Raw genomic sequence first — 17841 nt, forward strand, 5'->3', positions numbered from 1 at the left:
TGGAAACGAGGAGACATGCTTTAAATTATGACTCTACGTACAGGATGGATGAATAAAATGCTCCACTGTTTCCCAACCATTTGGATCTTCTTCAAAGAGACCTTTCAGTCTGGTGGCTGCCAAACTAGATGGTGGCATGCAGTGGACCTGGGTGGTCCACACCGCATGCTACTTCTGCTTTACCAAATCTCCTGGGTATAGGAGGAATTTAATTATTTGTCAAGTCCTCATTGTAATGAAAAGGGAAGGATCCAAACAAAAATATTTATAGGTGTCACATATATGTGAGTTGTAACAGTTCATTTTTCAGTGGTGTCAGAAATAGTGATTTCGGGGCCATCAAATCTGATGAGTAAGTTCGTAAATATTATATTTAATATTTACGAGTTAATTTTGATTTTGAAAATGTTTTTGATATAGTGATTTTTGTTTTATAAGCTATTTATTAAATTCAAGTGATTTTAGAAAATGAGGTATCGGGACCTTGTTTCTAAAAATCGAGCCGTAAATATTTACGGAGTGTCATTAAGGTGGTATTAAAGTTTCGTTGAAAAATTTTAACGTTTCAATAGTTAATTAATTAAAAAAGATTAAATCGCGTAAAGTGCAAATGCTGAGTTCTAATAGCTAAATGTATTAAATAGTTGTAGAACTTTAAAGTAGAGGTCCTCATATGATAAATAGCCCATTAATATGTTAGTGGATGATAATGGCTTGATATTTTGTGTAATTATTAAAGATTATAAAGGTTATATTAGTAAAAAGGATAATTAAAGGTATATTAAATAAAACAAAATTCTAGCATCTTCCATTATTATTTTTCTTTTCAACCGAATGTTAAAAAAACAAGAAGCCATTGTTGAAGCTTCATTCAGTTAATCTTATTCCTTCAAATTAGGTATACATTTTTGTCTCGTTTTTTTTATGATTTTTACGTTTTCGGGATCGTTGTAGATTAATTCAGTTAGCCTGTACATTTGATTTTAAAACTGTTAAAGATTTTAAATGTTGACATTGATGAATCTTATGATTCTTTTTATGTTAAATGATGAATTTGAGATATTAATTGTTATTTAAAAGTATTTTATTAAGTGATTTTTGATGAATTTTTGATTAGGGGTTAAATTGTTGAAATAATAAAATACAAGGGTTTGTTGTGAAATTATTGCAAATTAGGCTGTATTGAATGCCATGAATATTCAACTAGCATGAGTTTGCATTAAAATGGTTAATTTGCATGTTTTGGGCTCGGAGACTAAATTGAATAAAAGTAAAATTTTAGGGTAATTTTGTAAAAATATAAAATACTAAATTTTATAAAATAAATTATTTTATTGTTTAAATTAATAAATTGAATGAAATTATTAATTTAGATCAAGATTGGGTGGAAAATCGAGGAAAATATAAAATTATCAAAATGCTCCTGAATCTTGGTATTTTTGCAATTTAGCCAGGTAAGTTTATACGGTTAAATTTAACATTTGTATTAATTGGTGATTGGTATTATATATATTCTACTGTTGGAAATGAATTATTGTTTGAATTATAGTATTGAATTGGATATTCGGTTTGAATTGAACGCGAGATTTAAATACATTTGTATTTTGGTGTATGACGGGGGTTTGGAGTGGAGATTTAGAGGGAGATATCGGTATATTACCCAAGTAAACCGGGGTTCAACATTTGTTGCGAACTCTCGTGTTTTACTTTCTGTTTGGAGTGATTTTTGTGGATTAGCTCTTACAAGCTTCTGTTCAGCTTTCACGAGCTTCTGTTGGCGTGTTCTGGTGGATTAGCTCTATGAACTTCTGTTGATGATGTACTCTTATCCGTAAGTCGTTCTTTGAATCGAAAATCTCGATAAGGTAATCTGTTTAATGAATTTTTAAAGATTTATTATTTGTTGAATATTGATCTGAACATAAATGAATTCAATAGTTGAGATTATGGATGATGCATAGGTTTATGCTAAGCTTATAGTTACATTATCTCATGTTTAATATTAATGATATACAATGAAATGATAAATGAAAAAAATGGGAATATGCTTATATTCATGAAAAGCTGGTATGAATCAAAAGGTGAATTTTTTATAAAATGGTTTATCATGCGATTGACTCCAAATGAGTTGTATACTTAAATGCACTAACTTGTGTATCGATGATGGTGATTAGGCTTATGTCAAGCTTGAGATCATGATTGATGTTTATGCTTATATCTGGTATTATATAAATGAAACGACTAAGAAAAAGTAATGAAACGGTAAGTTCATTATTGAAATGTGATATGACGAAAAAGGGATTGATGAATTGAGTGATGTACTTATATATGAGAAATTACGTATGTTATGAATGAACTTACCTATGATGTGAATAAATATACTAATCGGTGAGTTGATGTTGTTATTTAAGTTTATGCTTACTAAGTGGAATGGAAAGTAAGTAAAGGAAGTAATTCATAGTTCTTTGAAAAGGTTAATGATAGTATATAATGTTTATAAAATCCTATTAAGTTAGGAATGAAAATATATATTTATGATGTTGATAGACTTACTCATTTATAAGTTGATGGTTATGTAGTTGACAAATCTTGAGGCATTGGTATAGGTTTATATTTAATCTATAAAGTTCATTGATGAAATGAAATGTTATGTTTAAAGTTTATACAAGCTTACTAAGCATTCATTGCTTACACATTTATTTTTCCTTTACTTTTCAGATTATCGGAAGCTCGATCGGGTTGGAAACTTGTCGGAGCTATATCACACTATCCATCAGTTTTATCGGTACTTTTGGATGTTTTGATTTTGGTTATAATGGCATGTATAGGTATTTTGTTTGATGTTGGCTATATGTAATTTGTTGAGATTAGTCACTTATTTTGGCTTGTTTTGGATGCCTAATTATGACTTGTTGATATGCATAATGTTGATTGTAGGTTGACACCAAATTGGGTGAGAAATATGACTTGTAAATTGACCTATTTTAGTCCACACGGGCAGAGACACGGGCGTGTGTTTCAGCCATGTGTGACACATGGCCAGGTGACACGGTTGTGTGTCCCCTATTTCTTTTAAAGAGTGTAAGTCAGTATATTCACACGGCTTGACCACCGGCCATGTGACCCCTGCAGTGTTGAAAATGTTAAATGTTTTCAAAAAATTTTCTGGGTTTTCGATTTAGTCCCGATTTGTTTCTAATGCATAACTTGGGCCTCGATGGCTCGTATAAGGGACAATATGTATGATTTTAATTGGTTTTTGACATGAATGCTATATGATATGAAACGTTTGTATTTTCTGTTTGTTTGATTTGTAAACTCCGGTAATGCTCCATAACCCTGTTCCGGCGACGGATGTGGGTTAGGGTGTTACATGAGTTGCATGATGAGGGGAAAAGCATGGCTCTTCGTGAATCTCAAAGGATGTACATTGATAGCCACCGATATTTACCGGATCACATAAAGATTAGATTGATTGTACATACTCAAATGATAATGCAAAATGTTGAACGATCAACAACAGCCATATATATGATTTTGGAACTTACAGTGACATGCATCTTGTTAGCTTGAACTTATAATGTAAGACAAAAAGGGAAGAAAAAAAAAAGGGATTTAGGGCCACATCCAACACAGCACACAACACTCGAGACAGCTTTACTGCATCTGCATGTTCAATTCTCAGTTCGTAGCAGCTGAAAACTCGGGGTTGGAATGACAGAGCAAGTTTAAGATGATTAAGTATTTTAATTAGGCTAATTATGTATTTGGTAAATTTTGAAATAATAAATAAATCCCAAAAAAGAAAACTGTGTGATGAACCTGAACAGTGGGCTTGGGCCAAACTATGTGATAACATATTGGCTTGTCTCTTTGCATGGACAAACTGACACTGGCTAGCTAGAAGAAGAGATGGAAACAAGCGTAGCTATCATGACTTACCCCACAGCGAGGGCTCAATTCTAATAATCTCAACACTGGCTAGAAATGAATCACTCTCAAGTCCCAAGTACAGCATATGGAGAGGGTTACTCATACGTGGAAATACATACTTCATAGGACAACCAATATGCTCATCTAGTAGCTGTTATTTAGAGAAATTTTTAATCTGGTTTTTTAAATATAGTGCTGTGGTTAAAATATGAAATTAATTAAGTAATCAAATTGCTTGATTTTTCTTTTTAATTTAGATGTTTAGATATTCTTTGAATTTAAATTGGGATTATTATAGTTAACTAAGCCATTGGTATAATGATAAACAACATGGATAATTCAATTGAATTACAAGATTTGGCAAGGAAAAGTTTGCAGAGAAAGTGTAAAATTACATGCTTTCATGATGCAAAATGTATAGTTACAGAATTTCAGGATGAATACGACCAAAAGAAAAACTTTCAGGATATATTCATAATAAATAATAAATGAATCCAGCATTTGTATATATATAGGTGAAATGAGAATGGAACTGTGATATTTGCTAAAGTGTGTTGGTGCCCAATTGAATGAATCCATGTTGCAAGACAATAGGCAGGGAGGCATGTTATTGCTGAAAAGAAAAAGGGCCGGGGGAGGGGGTGGAAGGAATCATCGATACGAAAGAATATACTAAAGTGATTTGTAAAGCAACTTTTTGGGCAGTGGTTTTATTAAACGTAAAAGTAGGGGGCCCCGCATCAGTGAGTGAGTGAGTCACCTCACCTGAAACCTAAATCAACCTCGTGGGGACCAGCTAGGCAGGGCAATCATCGTTGAGTGCTGCTAATCGAGAGACGAGAGACCTAAGAAAATAAACTGCTCGGTATGACCGTAGAGAGCGCCACGTGGGAGGGTGTGGTTGGCATCACATGCGGTAAAACTGTTGGCTCCACACTTATTTAACAGAAATATTGGTACTTGTTTCCCAAACCTTCAATTATGGTTTATGAGATGAGTGTTGTGCTCCGTTGCTGACCCTCTCTCTCTCGTACAGTAACATTTCTTTCCCTCATATCATCATATTTTATATAAACATAGTAATTTTCCTTCAGTTTGGTGATGCAACTTAGCTATGACGGACACCACGGACGATATAGCGGAGGAAATCTCTTTCCAGAGCTTCGAGGACGACTTCAAGTTGCTAGGAAATCTTCTCAACGATGTGTTGCAGAGAGAAGTTGGCGCCCAATTCATGGCCAAGATCGAGAGGATTCGACTCCTCGCTCTGGTCACTCTCTTCTCCTTTCATTATTTACTGTTTTCTTTTTTGCTTTTTTGTAAAGTAGACACACGGTGACAACCTTCAAAATGGAGGAAAATCAAAATACTGTTACTGTCTTTATTTGTATGGCTTGCTTGCTTTTTATTTATATTTCCTTGTACTATTCTTTGAATTCTCATTTCCACTCTGCTTTCTTATTTACTATTTTCTGCTTCTCCCCTTCTGATGCCTCTCTTTGGTTTCTTAAAATGCGGAGGAAAAATAGACTTTTTGATTCTGTTTGGTTGCTAAGAATTATATTAGATGGAGAAGTGGAAAATGAAGCGAAATTCCAAATCGTCTTTTGTACTTTTACGATGCTATTTAAATTCCACATGTTCTGTTGTATTTTTATGATACTTTTTCTTTATTTTGTTTTTGAAAAACAAATTATTACCGAACAAAGGCTAGATTCTCTTATCTTTGTGTGTATTTGCAAGTGCATGCTAGAATTCGGCTTTACTCAATCTTGCCTACATTTTCTCACAAAGCAAACAGAGAAGAGTTTCTTTTGAGAATGATTTTTCCCTTTTTTTTTTAAAAATGTTGTAGAGTGCTTCCAATATGCGATTGTCCGGGATAGAGAATATGGCAGCGTTGCTGGAGAAGCAGCTAGCATCTGAGATTTCCGAGATGACATTAGAGGAAGCTTTGAAATTGGCTCGTGCTTTCAGCCATTATCTCACTTTGATGGGAATTGCTGAGACCTATCACAGGTAGTGGGATTTAGTTTATCAGCTGTTCAATTTCATGAGGTCAATTTTCACTTTTCAATTTATAGGGAATAACGCATGTACAGTTATAGATCCTACGTTGCAATTAGATTTTTTTTGAAAGAACAATTAGATTATCTTAAAATTTCCTATCAAGTGTTTTTTTCCAGTGATTCCGAGTGCTGCAATTTTTTTTTGCTAGTTTATGTTTCTATTATCTCTACCTACTTAATAAAAAATGAAGGGTTTGTTGTCAGTTTTCAATTTTCATGGCTTTATCTTAACAGAAAAACATTTTGGAATTACTGTTGTTTTGGTTATTGATTAGGTATTGCCTTTCTCATTTTTTTTTTTTGTGAATGGTGGGTAAACTATACAGGAAATATGCCATGCTAACGTTTGAGTGTCTACTTTCGAGAGCATTCATTACATTTTGGATTTCCTAATAAAAATTAAGAAAATGCAGAAAAATCCGGAGTCATACAATAAGTCTCCTGCTAAATATTATTATTATTACTATCTTCTGTTGTTCTTTGTGCAAAACAATTTTACGATTTGCTTTTATTTAATCAAGAACTCAACAAATTCAAGTAATTATTTTGTGCAGGGTTCGTAAGGGGCGAAGTGTTACACATTTATCAAAGTCTTGTGATGACATTTTCAGTCAGTTGATTCAGGGTGGCGTTACCCCGAATGACCTTTATGACACTGTTTGCAAGCAGGTATATTTCTTATATTGCTTTTAGATTTAGTTTTCTTCAGTGCCTTGTTCAGTAAAAGAATATCAAGTATTAGAAACTCCAACTTCTCATTGTGTTTCTGAAAAGTACTCTGAAACTGTCGTCAGAGAAGCCAAACAAATGTGAGCTTCTAGTGCAGTCTCAGCTAATGGAGAGGAACATAATTGCAACATTTATTTTAGTCATGCCAACATTTTGTTCAATTCTTTATTTTGTGATCAAATTAAATGTAAAATCCTTTTTTCTGCAGGAGGTTGAGATTGTTCTTACTGCTCATCCCACACAAATTAACCGCCGTACCTTACAATACAAGCATATAAGAATTGCTGTAAGTTAAGGGTTGTGCTGACAATTATTAACTTGAGTCTTGAGGCTATTTTCTGAAAGTCAACCCGTTTTTCCTTGCAGCATCTGTTAGAATACAATGACCGACCTGATCTTGGTCATGAAGATCGAGAAATGCTAATTGAAGATCTGGTATTGTTCCCCAATGCAATGTTTCCTGACCACTCCTGGAAAATAAAGGGAAAAAGGGGGTGGGGGGCATGGTTTGTCTACTATTGTGATCATGGGAAAAAATGTCTTCCGTTTCTTGGTTTTATAAGAGTTCCTTTTGACTTTGTAGGTGAGAGAGATAACATCGATATGGCAGACAGATGAACTTAGACGCCACAAACCTACTCCTGTGGACGAGGCCAGGGCTGGTATATCACTTTAGAGTTTAGACATATTAGAAATTGCATGCATTTTATCTTATAAATGCTTCTGTATGACTATTATTATTTTTTATTAGGTCTGAACATAGTGGAGCAATCCCTTTGGAAAGCCGTACCTCATTATTTACGTCGTGTTAGCACTGCCCTTAAGAAAGTGGGATATCAACTTCTATTTTGAAACTACTAGGCTCTTTGAATGGATACACAATATTTATAGGCTCGCTCAGTCTTTTTTTTCTTTAATTTGCCATTCCTTTTCAGCATACAGGAAAGCCGCTTCCACTAACATGTACCCCCATAAAGTTTGGCTCCTGGATGGGGGGTGATAGAGATGGAAATCCTAATGTCACAGCAAAGGTGAGGCTCCTTGCATCCCTCTACTTTCTGCTCTTTGATGACTGCTTTTAAACTGGAATACCCTGAAAATTGAACGACTGGTTCATTTTGGAAATGTGGTTTTGGAATTTCTAGATTGATTCTTAGTATTTTTCTTGAGACTCCTTGTCCCTTTTTCCACATGTCTATGTTACAACTAGTAATAACTAGCATTCTGTGCTAGTCCCTATCGTATAATTTCATGCAAAAATGGCATTTTTCCTACAGTTTTACCAAGTGCCTAATGCCTTCATTGTTTTTCTTCTCCTTGTTTCAGGTAACAAGGGATGTCTCACTTTTATCTAGGTGGATGGCCATTGATCTTTACATCCGGGAAATTGATAGCCTTAGATTTGAACTATCCATGAACCGATGCAATGATAGGCTATCCAGATTGGCTCAGGAAATTCTAGAGAAAGGTTGGGGCTGCTTGATATGTTTATGCTCTTTTCAATCTTAAACACCTATCCTAGAAATTTTTATTAGTTAGTTTACCTGTTTTACACCATCTTATGCTTAATTGAGGACGCCTTAATCCTGTATTCTTCGGGGGGCTAATGTCAGACACATGTTGATGAGCATAAATCTGGTTGGCCTTGATAGCCAAGAATGTTATTTGGGCATATGATTTTGAAGAATATTTTTCCAAATCATTGAAAGAAACCTACAATTGAAGAAACAAGTGATCTTAGATTTGATGATAGTGTGTTTTATACTATATCAAAACTTGCGCAAGATGGATCGCAAATTATATCTGATGACTTACATCCAAGTCTTCCATATAGATTTTGTGTTATAATCTGTTTTAATCCTCTTTATCTCAGTTATATCACAACTTCTGAAATCTGAACAGTAGGTTTACTTCATCTTCAGAAACCTTATCAGAGAACCTACGTGAGAGTCGGAACCAACCTTTAAGCCGAAGTCAACTCAAGCTTCATGGCCAACAAGCTCCGTCCCTTCCTACCCAACTTCCTGATAGGGCAGGTTTACCTGCCTGCACTGGTATGTGCGCGCAGACACTCAAACACTCATAGCAAAATGTTTTTTTCATGGTTTGCTTATTTGTGCATACACTTAAAGAGCTTTTGGTCTCAAGAATATAAGGTATTGAACAGTTGATTGTAATGATAATATGCAAAATAGAAAGTTTAATTTTTCTTGTAAAACATTTTATGCTATATCTTTGCCCGGACAATCCATTCCCAGCTGTGATGTCTATGCATATATATATTGTTTCTTTTCTTGGTAATGGAATTAATCTTGTCTTTAATTTCTAAGTGATACTGTTTCATTAGATGATTTCATCTGATTTGTTTATTCATGCAGATTACACCGATGGTGGATCTCAATATCCAAAACTAGAACTCCCAGGGACTGATTACATGCCGTTGGCTCGTGAGGTTAATTTATTCTCTTGTAGTTTTGGCTGTTCAACAGGTTCTTCCTTCATACCGTCAGCATCATAGCTAACATTTAGTTTAAATGTCTACTTTAGGATGGTCGGGAAAATTCATCTAAGGATTTAAGTCCCAATATACCCAAATTATCAGCAAATGGGAGTTCTGCTAACTCCAATGGATCATCAACTGCTGTCACATCACGGGGTTCTTTCTCCTCTGGTCAGCTTCTAGCTCAGAGAAAACTATTTGCAGAATCTACGATTGGAAGGTCCAGCTTCCATAAGCTTCTTGAGCCAAGTTCAGCTCTACGTCCTGGAATTGCTCCTTATCGAATTGTTCTTGGAGATATCAAGGAAAAGGTATTGTTTCTCTATTAGTTAAAATACGTAAAAGCTCGTATAAAAGCTTGTTTTTGGATATAAATCAGGTTTCTTTGTGGCTTGCTGAAAGAGAATATGCACCTTTTCTGTTTTAGAAATGTCGATATGGTTTGTATAGGGGAGATAAAGAATTTTAATTTTATCTAGCTCATGGTCTTGCTTTTAGAATTGAGCTAAAGAATTAAAAAAAAAAACAGGATGGATAAATAATGATATTACCTATTCTATGTATATGGTAAGGGCTAGTTTGGCAATGCTTTTAAAAAATGGAGTGGAAAAGTGCTTTTGAAAAGTGCTTTTGAAAAGTTTAGTTTAAAATTTGAGTGTTTAGCATTATTCTCAAAAAGTGCTTTTGAGAAATAAAATGTCCATTTTAGACATGTTATTATCAAGTAACAAATATACATTTAAATAATATTTAAATTAGTTAATATTATTATATTTTAGTAAAATATAAAGTAATTATTATAACTTCTTGTTGATATTTTAATATATGAAATATAAATTTTAAATACTTTTAAGCAATAAATATTAATTATTTATAAAATTTAATTAGAATATATAAACTATATTTTAAAATTTAAATATAACCATTAAATATTTGTAATTAGTATTTTAAATTTTTTTATTTTTAATTAATAATTTTAACACATTTGTAATTAAGCGCCAAAAAGAAAAAAAGGGAAAATACTATGTTATTGGAGGGGTGAAAAAATAATTAAGCACTAAAAGTGCTTTTGGGAGAGGAAAAGCTAAAAATTTTAGCTTCTACTTTTTAAAAGTGCTTTTGAAAAGCACTTCTAAAAAGCTAAAAATTTCATCCAAAAGCAGTTTGTTTAGTACAACTTTTCTTTCAAAAGTGTTTTTGGAGTCGGAAGTACTTTTTTTAAGCACTGCAGAACAGGCCCTAAATGGTTAAATATAAAATTTAAAATTCCTTGAACATATAAAATGTTTTTAAATGTGTCAATGTTAGTTTTAAGGAAATGTGAAATCTTATATAAATTCATTTGGTAACAAGTGTTGGTGATTATGACTAAATGATTTACAAATAATTCTAAAATTTTGGACTTTTATATTAATTAACCTATCATAGGGTTACATCTGTCATGTGAATTTGTAATTGTAACATTCCTTTCGCCAGGTATGTAGATTAGGCTGAGAAATTTGATTCTTTTGCGAAAGTGATAGATGAAAAATCTTATATGCTAGGTCTATTGCAGAAATAGCTTAAGAATATAAAGCAATTCTGAAAAATCTTATATGCTAGGTCTATTACAGAAATAGCTTGAGAATATAAAGCAATTCAAGTGAGCTAGGTTTCATTTGAGAATGATTTTGAACAAAAAGGAAAGGCATTTTCAAAATTTTACTTTAAATCTAGTTCATTTCTAGTTGTTAGGACAATTTCCTCAAGCGGCACAGTCAAGGAAAAACTTATCTAAGATTTCAAGATTATTTTGGGTATGGAACTAAACAAATTATCATTCAGTGTCATGCTTATTCTGCTTTGCTAAATTTGCATGCAGAACTTGTGAAATTTTGTTAGCAATAAGTTGTTGTTATTGATCCGTAGGGTATGGAATTTAATTTTTTCAGTCAATCTGTTTTTAATATCCAGTAAGATGTGTATTTGTGTTTTGATGACCTATAATTTCAGCTCATGAAAACTCGAAGACGGCTGGAACTTCTTCTGGAGGATCTTCCCTGTGAATATGATCCCTGGGATTACTATGAGACGAAAGATCAATTTCTGGAACCACTGCTTCTATGTTATGAGTCTCTGGTAATAACTCACATTCCAATGGCCTGCTGGAGAATGAATGTTCTTGCTGCCGTTAATATGGTGCTATAACTGTAATCTGCAGCAATCATGCGGGGCAGGGATTCTAGCTGATGGTCGGCTTGCTGACCTGATTCGGAGAGTTTCAACATTTGGGATGGTGTTAATGAAGCTTGATTTGCGTCAGGTACACTTTATTCAGTTATATTCTGGTACTTGCTCGTGTTTTGTGTTTTAGCTAAAGTTTTGTTAATGTACAGGAATCTGGTAGGCATGCTGAAACACTTGATGCAATTACCAAATATTTGGATATGGGTACTTATAGTGAGTGGGATGAAGAAAAGAAACTTGAATTTTTGACAAAAGAGCTAAAGGGGAAGCGGCCACTAGTTCCTCCTACTATAGAGGTAAAGATATTCCAAAAGTATATTGGAGTGAATAGGGGCTTGCAAGGAATTTTCAATAATGAGGCTGATGTGTGCATGAATTGCACACAAACATACATTGCATGACAACTCTTATAGCATAAATTCTGTTCCTTTTTTTATTATTGTGTTTAAGTTTCTCTATGTTAATATATACTGATGCTAGACCGAAACCCTTAGATTCTTCCAAATAAGGTGCTCTTAGGTTTAAAGCTTCTAAACTGGCAATGACCCAAGCCTCACTGTTACTCAATAGCTGAGGAAACCAGAAACCAGCAAGATTCATGAAGTACTCAACTTGAAACGCAATATGTCAAGGGAAATAACCTGATTGTTGAAACAGTCAAAACACAAAAGTAACCGATAGATATAATAACTAATTAAAGAGAACTCGAAGATGCCTAAATTCAGAAGTCCTTAAACGTTGAAATCAGAATATATTACAATAATGCCTCAAAATCAAAAGTAGGTGGTTTCAAGGTTTTGATTGCCGAGGTCATAAGGTGGCATAGCAAGACATGGGTTTTTGATTCTCATTTGTTACAAAAGTCAGACTCTCATTGATAATATTGGCTCATCGCCACATCATAATAGTAAAATGGAATTGAGATCTGGATAGAGCATGAGATAGAACCACTTTGAGGTTCCCCATGCAGTGAGTCTTTGCAACTGGATGGGTCTTTGATTCTCATTTTTCTTGGGAACACAATATGTCAAGGGAATCCAAGATGTCTGCCACATTTCCATGAATTCTCCTAATATCTTGAGCCAATTATAGCCTTTATTTTCCCTTTTTGTTCGCCGGGAGTCCTACTGGAGTTCAAGTTGCTATGATTCATGGCTATGTAGTGTTCCTAGGAAGCTGAAATGTCCGCATTGATTTGTTCATTCGGTTATAAAACATTGCAAGTTGGCCCTCTTTAAGGCGCTGGGATATTCTTTATTAATATTATTATATCTAAATAAAAAATTTGAAAGTCACATGTAATTGTTCCGACATTTTCCTTGGCAATATGATTTCAAGACACGTGGTTACTTTTCAAATTGACAGGAAATGATGCCAAAGGGACACATGGCCAAGCAAACCTGAATTGTTATATAGTTCCTTAGAAAACAGTCAATTCTTTCATCCTCAAACTAAAAAGAGGTTGTGGGTGCCTGAGAGGTAGGACAGTCATTATAAACCTTAATTGATAAAAGTATGAAGGTAGAAACGGATGAGTACTGCATGCTGCCTAGCAAGTGAGGTAGTCCTTATAGACCTTAACTGATGAGAATGTGAAGGTAGAACACTGATGAGTACTTATTGCAATTATCACGTACCACCTCTCGTTAATGTCTTCATGGTTTGCATGAGCTGGTTCATGGGTGATGTCAGAGCACACACAAAATGTGCCTTAAAGCACAGCATGGTCATACTGTGGGACTATAGGCATATAATCTCTAGGCATCAAGGATTTCTTTGAGTTCAAATTTCCTCTCCTTTTCTTCCTTTTTTTTGTGGCTCTTATTCAGATTTAGCAAAAAGGTCCATTCTCTTTCTAACTACTAGGACGGTAAAAAAATTACCTAAATAGCTCTTGTGCGATAGAGATCCATAGCTGGATAGCTGAGAACTTGAGGCCTATTTGTTTGTTGTGTTAGCCTTTGTGGAAAATCACTCTCTACTAATAATTTGTGGATTCATAATATATAGAGAATTTTGGATGAATTCCTACTCTTCATTCTTAGCGACTTCTTTATAAGATAGATAAAAATGAAAAAGAAAAAAAAGAAGAAAAAACTGATATTTAATATCAAGTACAAAAAGCATATTCATCGATTAAACCATGGGTGGAGTGGCAAAGGACTTGATATAAATTCTTTAGTTTACACTAATCCCTAGTTTGATCGTTGGAGAACCGCTACCCCCTTCCCTTTATCAGAAAAAAGAAGTAAAAAAAAGCAGCAGCAGCATATTCATATGTGCAGGATGAAAAAGGCTTAATTAGAATGAACCTGAATAGAGATATAAAGAAAATCCCTTGGAGTTGACGTTACTAATCATTTCATTGTTGCCATCTCCTCACTTCTAGACTGCTTTTGTTTTGGACTAAATCGTATTACATGTGGAGTGGGGTGGGGGATCCCCTGAATTGTGCATAGGTCTAGGTGCTTTGGCCCTTGGATTTGCTCTTGTAGTTATCATTATTTGAGTTTAGAAAATGGTGCCTTCTTTGGTGCAATATTCAAAGTCTTTCCTTTATTTTCAATTTTCCTTTATTGCTTTAGTTAACAAATAGCTCTTATCTCCAATGGATTTGTTTCAGGTTGCTCCTGATGTTAAAGAAGTCCTAGATACCTTTTTTGTAGCCGCTGAGCTAGGAAGTGAGTCTCTTGGAGCATATGTGATTTCTATGGCATCCAACGTATGATTTGCTAAAACCATATTATGTTTACACCTGTTTATACCTCTGCAGTACATAAAAGAAAACTTTTTTCCCCTTTTCTGTTAATTTATCTTTAGCTTTTACAATATTCATATATGGGATAAATAGAAACAATGCTACCCGTTCTTGCTGATTTGCAGGCAAGTGATGTCCTTGCTGTGGAGCTCTTGCAGAAAGATGCTCGACTTGCCGTTAGTGGGGAATTAGGGAAACCTTGTCCTGGTGGAATGTAAGTTTGCACCTCAGCTAGTTTATACTCATATGCTCTTAGATACATTAAATGCTATCATATATTTTTTAGTATGATAGCACAATAGTAATGAGAGAAACACACGGTTTTTGTTCATCTGGATCTCTAACTGTGATTTATCCTGGGATTTTTAGTTCTTTTATCTTAATTTGGTTCTGGTTTTCTGCATCCACTTCCTTTAAATTGATATTAATCGCGGGTCCTTATAATGCGCTTATTCATAGTTCTGGGCTACTCTCTAGACATGGATGATCTTGTATGCACTTGTAGAAGAGTGGCAGAAATTACTGATTATCCATTTTTCATGGTTAACTTGTTAACAGGAGTGAATTAGTTAGTATTCCAGCTGGAGGTTTCTCCTTAACATCATTTTTGTTGTTGATTAAGAAGAGGGGTATGGTTTTGAGGTTGGGAACGGGAATAGGAATGGGAAGGGTTCCAATTGCCCACTATTTTTGTTGCACAAGATGAGTTTGAATTCAGTAAAAAACTCAGAACCTATTATGTCACTATCTAATCTCTCGTAGATATTTACTGGGGCATGAATAATAGAACAACAATATACTTTGAAGGGAAGAGCTTTGGCACAACATGTTTAGTTATGGTTGACATAATTCAGCATAACTATGGCACTGTTATACTTTGAAGACTTCTATTCATATCTGTATCTTTTTGAGTAGGTTGCGTGTGGTTCCCCTGTTTGAAACCGTGAAAGACCTCAGAGGAGCAGGTTCAGTTATCAGAAAACTGTTATCGATTGATTGGTACCGGGAGCACATTGTAAAGAACCATAATGGGCATCAAGAAGTATGTTGATTTTTATGGCCATTTGCGGGTTCATTTTTGAAGTTCCATTAATCTCGTGTTTACGAAGTTAATTAAAACAGGTGATGGTCGGATATTCTGATTCTGGTAAAGATGCTGGACGCTTCACCGCTGCGTGGGAGCTTTACAAAGCACAAGGGGATGTTGTTGCTGCATGCAATGAGTTTGGAATCAAAGTTACTCTTTTCCATGGTCGAGGAGGGAGTATTGGTCGTGGTGGTGGCCCAACTTACCTCGCCATTCAGTCCCAACCACCTGGTTCTGTAATGGTGAGTGCCGCTTAATTTTTATCTCAGAAATTTGGTATTATTATTTGATTATTTCCTCAATAATCCGTATTTGAGAGATCATTTTTTTCTCGGGTAATTGAAAGATAGATGAAATATCTTATTTGGTTGTCTGGTGTTGTAAGTTACCGTCACTTCAATTTACAGTTTGCTACTTTTTTTATTAATGTGGAAAATTCAATTGTTGTGTTCCATTTATTTGTTGTTGAAAGGCCTTTTTCAGCAAACTGATACGGAGTTGGATGCTTCGCTTTGAGGAATATTTAGTGTGGTGTCTGATTGATAATGGCATGTTGAATTGGCAGGGCACACTTCGGTCAACAGAGCAAGGGGAGATGGTGCAGGCAAAATTTGGTTTGCCACAGATTGCTACTAGACAGCTAGAAATATATACAACGGCAGTGCTGCTTGCAACTCTGCGGCCCCCTCAACCACCTCGAGAACAGAAATGGTGTAATCTGATGGAGGAGATCTCAAAAATCAGTTGCCAGAACTACCGGAGCACAGTTTACGAGAACCCGGAATTCCTGGCGTATTTCCAAGAGGCTACACCCCAGGCTGAATTGGGGTATCTTAACATAGGGAGCCGGCCGACAAGAAGAAAAGCAACGACAGGAATAGGACATCTTAGAGCAATTCCATGGATATTTGCATGGACGCAGACCAGATTTGTACTACCAGCATGGCTTGGGGTAGGAGCAGGTTTAAAGGGGGTATGTGAGAAGGGACATACGGAAGACTTGAAAGCGATGTACAAAGAGTGGCCGTTTTTCCAGTCCACGGTGGACCTGATAGAGATGGTTCTAGGGAAGGCGGATATTCCAATAGCCAAGCATTACGATGAAGTGCTAGTGTCAGAGAGCAGGCGGGAACTTGGAGCGGAACTTAGGAGGGAACTGATGATGACAGAAAAGCATGTATTGGTAGTGAGTGGACATGAGAAATTGTCAGAGAACAATAAGAGCTTGAGAAGGCTGATAGAGAGCAGGCTCTCATATCTGAATCCAATGAATATGTTGCAGGTGGAGGTTCTGAGGAGGCTTAGACGTGATGATGAAAACAACAAACTCAGAGATGCTTTGCTAATTACTATAAATGGAATCGCTGCGGGGATGAGGAACACCGGTTAATGTTAGATTAGAGGATCTCTCTCTCTCTCTCTCTCTCTCTCTCTTTTAGCTTCATATATATTTGTTGTCCTTAGCCCTACCAGTTAATGTCTATCGTGTGGAGTTTGGCGAATGCAATACTAGCAAGGGTGAAATCTGTTTAAACTTTGATTTTCAGATTGAAATTTTAATCTCTATCTATCATGTACTTTGTCTGTTGAACTTACTTAGCAGAGTAGAAATGCTATAAAATATGAATCCATTGCGTCAATTACTAGGAAGAGACTGATTGGTTCAATCAAATCAGATCAGAACCAAAATCAAGGAATCGAGATTGAGCCGAGTAGAAATGTTAGGGGCTTATTACCCAAATAGTAAGCGATGATGATTGAATTGTATCGATATGGCAATGCAGTCTTATTATGCTACTTGCTGCGCGTGTTGGTCGCGTAATTTTATCTTTCTTTCTACAGAACTCTTTAAATTTATGTTTTAATGCTTAATAGAGCACTTGAGAGAAAAATGAGTGAAAGGCGAGTGAAAATTTGAGTGTTGGAGCAAGCTGGAGGAGCCACACGGGCTGAACCATTCCACACGACCAAAACGCATGGCCGTGTGACCCACACAGGAGTGTGGTAGGCCATGTTGATTTCACGGAATTACGCACCGAACTATAGAAAATTATAATTTTTAGGTTTTTCGGTATTCTAAGACTTATATATGACAAAAATAAGAAGATATGAGTGAGTTATCATAGACTATTTAAAAAAAACTCGAAAAAAACTATTGAACCCGACTCTAAAGCATATTTTTGTGAAGATTGAAAATTCCCAGTTGATTTCTTAGGAAATTATCTTGAGTTTCTTTGTTTCTTTCGGTTATACTGTATCTTGGATGTTTTTATTTTCAAGTATGAACTAATTTTCTAAATACCTAGGGGAGATGAACCATATGATAGATTTTGTCGTTTGATTTATATTTTTATGCAATAAATGCTTAGTTTATTGTTCTTAATTATGTGTGCTTAATTCTTGGTTAATATTTCTAGATTATTGATCTATGTTTGATGTACTTAAATCGGTGGTGGAATAGACCCTGTTTAAGAGTAGATCTTGCATAGCTAAGTGGAGTTACATGCAATCCTAAAAATATGACAACATAAATCTACGA

At 35.1% G+C, this 17841-nt stretch overlaps 1 protein-coding gene across 2 annotated transcripts; it reads left to right on the top strand.

The window, feature by feature from the left end:
* The first annotated feature begins 4898 nt into the window (after positions 1 to 4898).
* Positions 4899 to 16893, top strand: LOC105764585 (phosphoenolpyruvate carboxylase 4). 2 transcript variants are annotated; one of them, XM_012583220.2, is made up of 20 exons: positions 4899 to 5203; positions 5789 to 5952; positions 6557 to 6671; positions 6940 to 7017; positions 7098 to 7166; positions 7315 to 7393; positions 7483 to 7559; positions 7667 to 7762; positions 8058 to 8199; positions 8654 to 8785; positions 9110 to 9183; positions 9279 to 9542; positions 11224 to 11349; positions 11432 to 11533; positions 11607 to 11753; positions 14081 to 14179; positions 14341 to 14429; positions 15131 to 15257; positions 15338 to 15544; positions 15868 to 16893. In XM_012583220.2, the coding sequence occupies exons 1-20, from the start codon at positions 5048 to 5050 to the stop codon at positions 16690 to 16692; spliced, it is 3168 nt and encodes a 1055-aa protein (XP_012438674.1). In that variant the 5' UTR covers positions 4899 to 5047; the 3' UTR covers positions 16693 to 16893. The 2 variants fall into 2 exon arrangements, with proteins under 2 accessions (XP_012438674.1, XP_052481418.1); XM_052625458.1 differs by lacking the exon at positions 4899 to 5203 and adding an exon at positions 5402 to 5542.
* Positions 16894 to 17841: the final 948 nt, after the last annotated feature.

This window comes from Gossypium raimondii, chromosome 12, assembly GCF_025698545.1.
Source record: "Gossypium raimondii isolate GPD5lz chromosome 12, ASM2569854v1, whole genome shotgun sequence".
NCBI lineage: Eukaryota > Viridiplantae > Streptophyta > Magnoliopsida > Malvales > Malvaceae > Gossypium > Gossypium raimondii.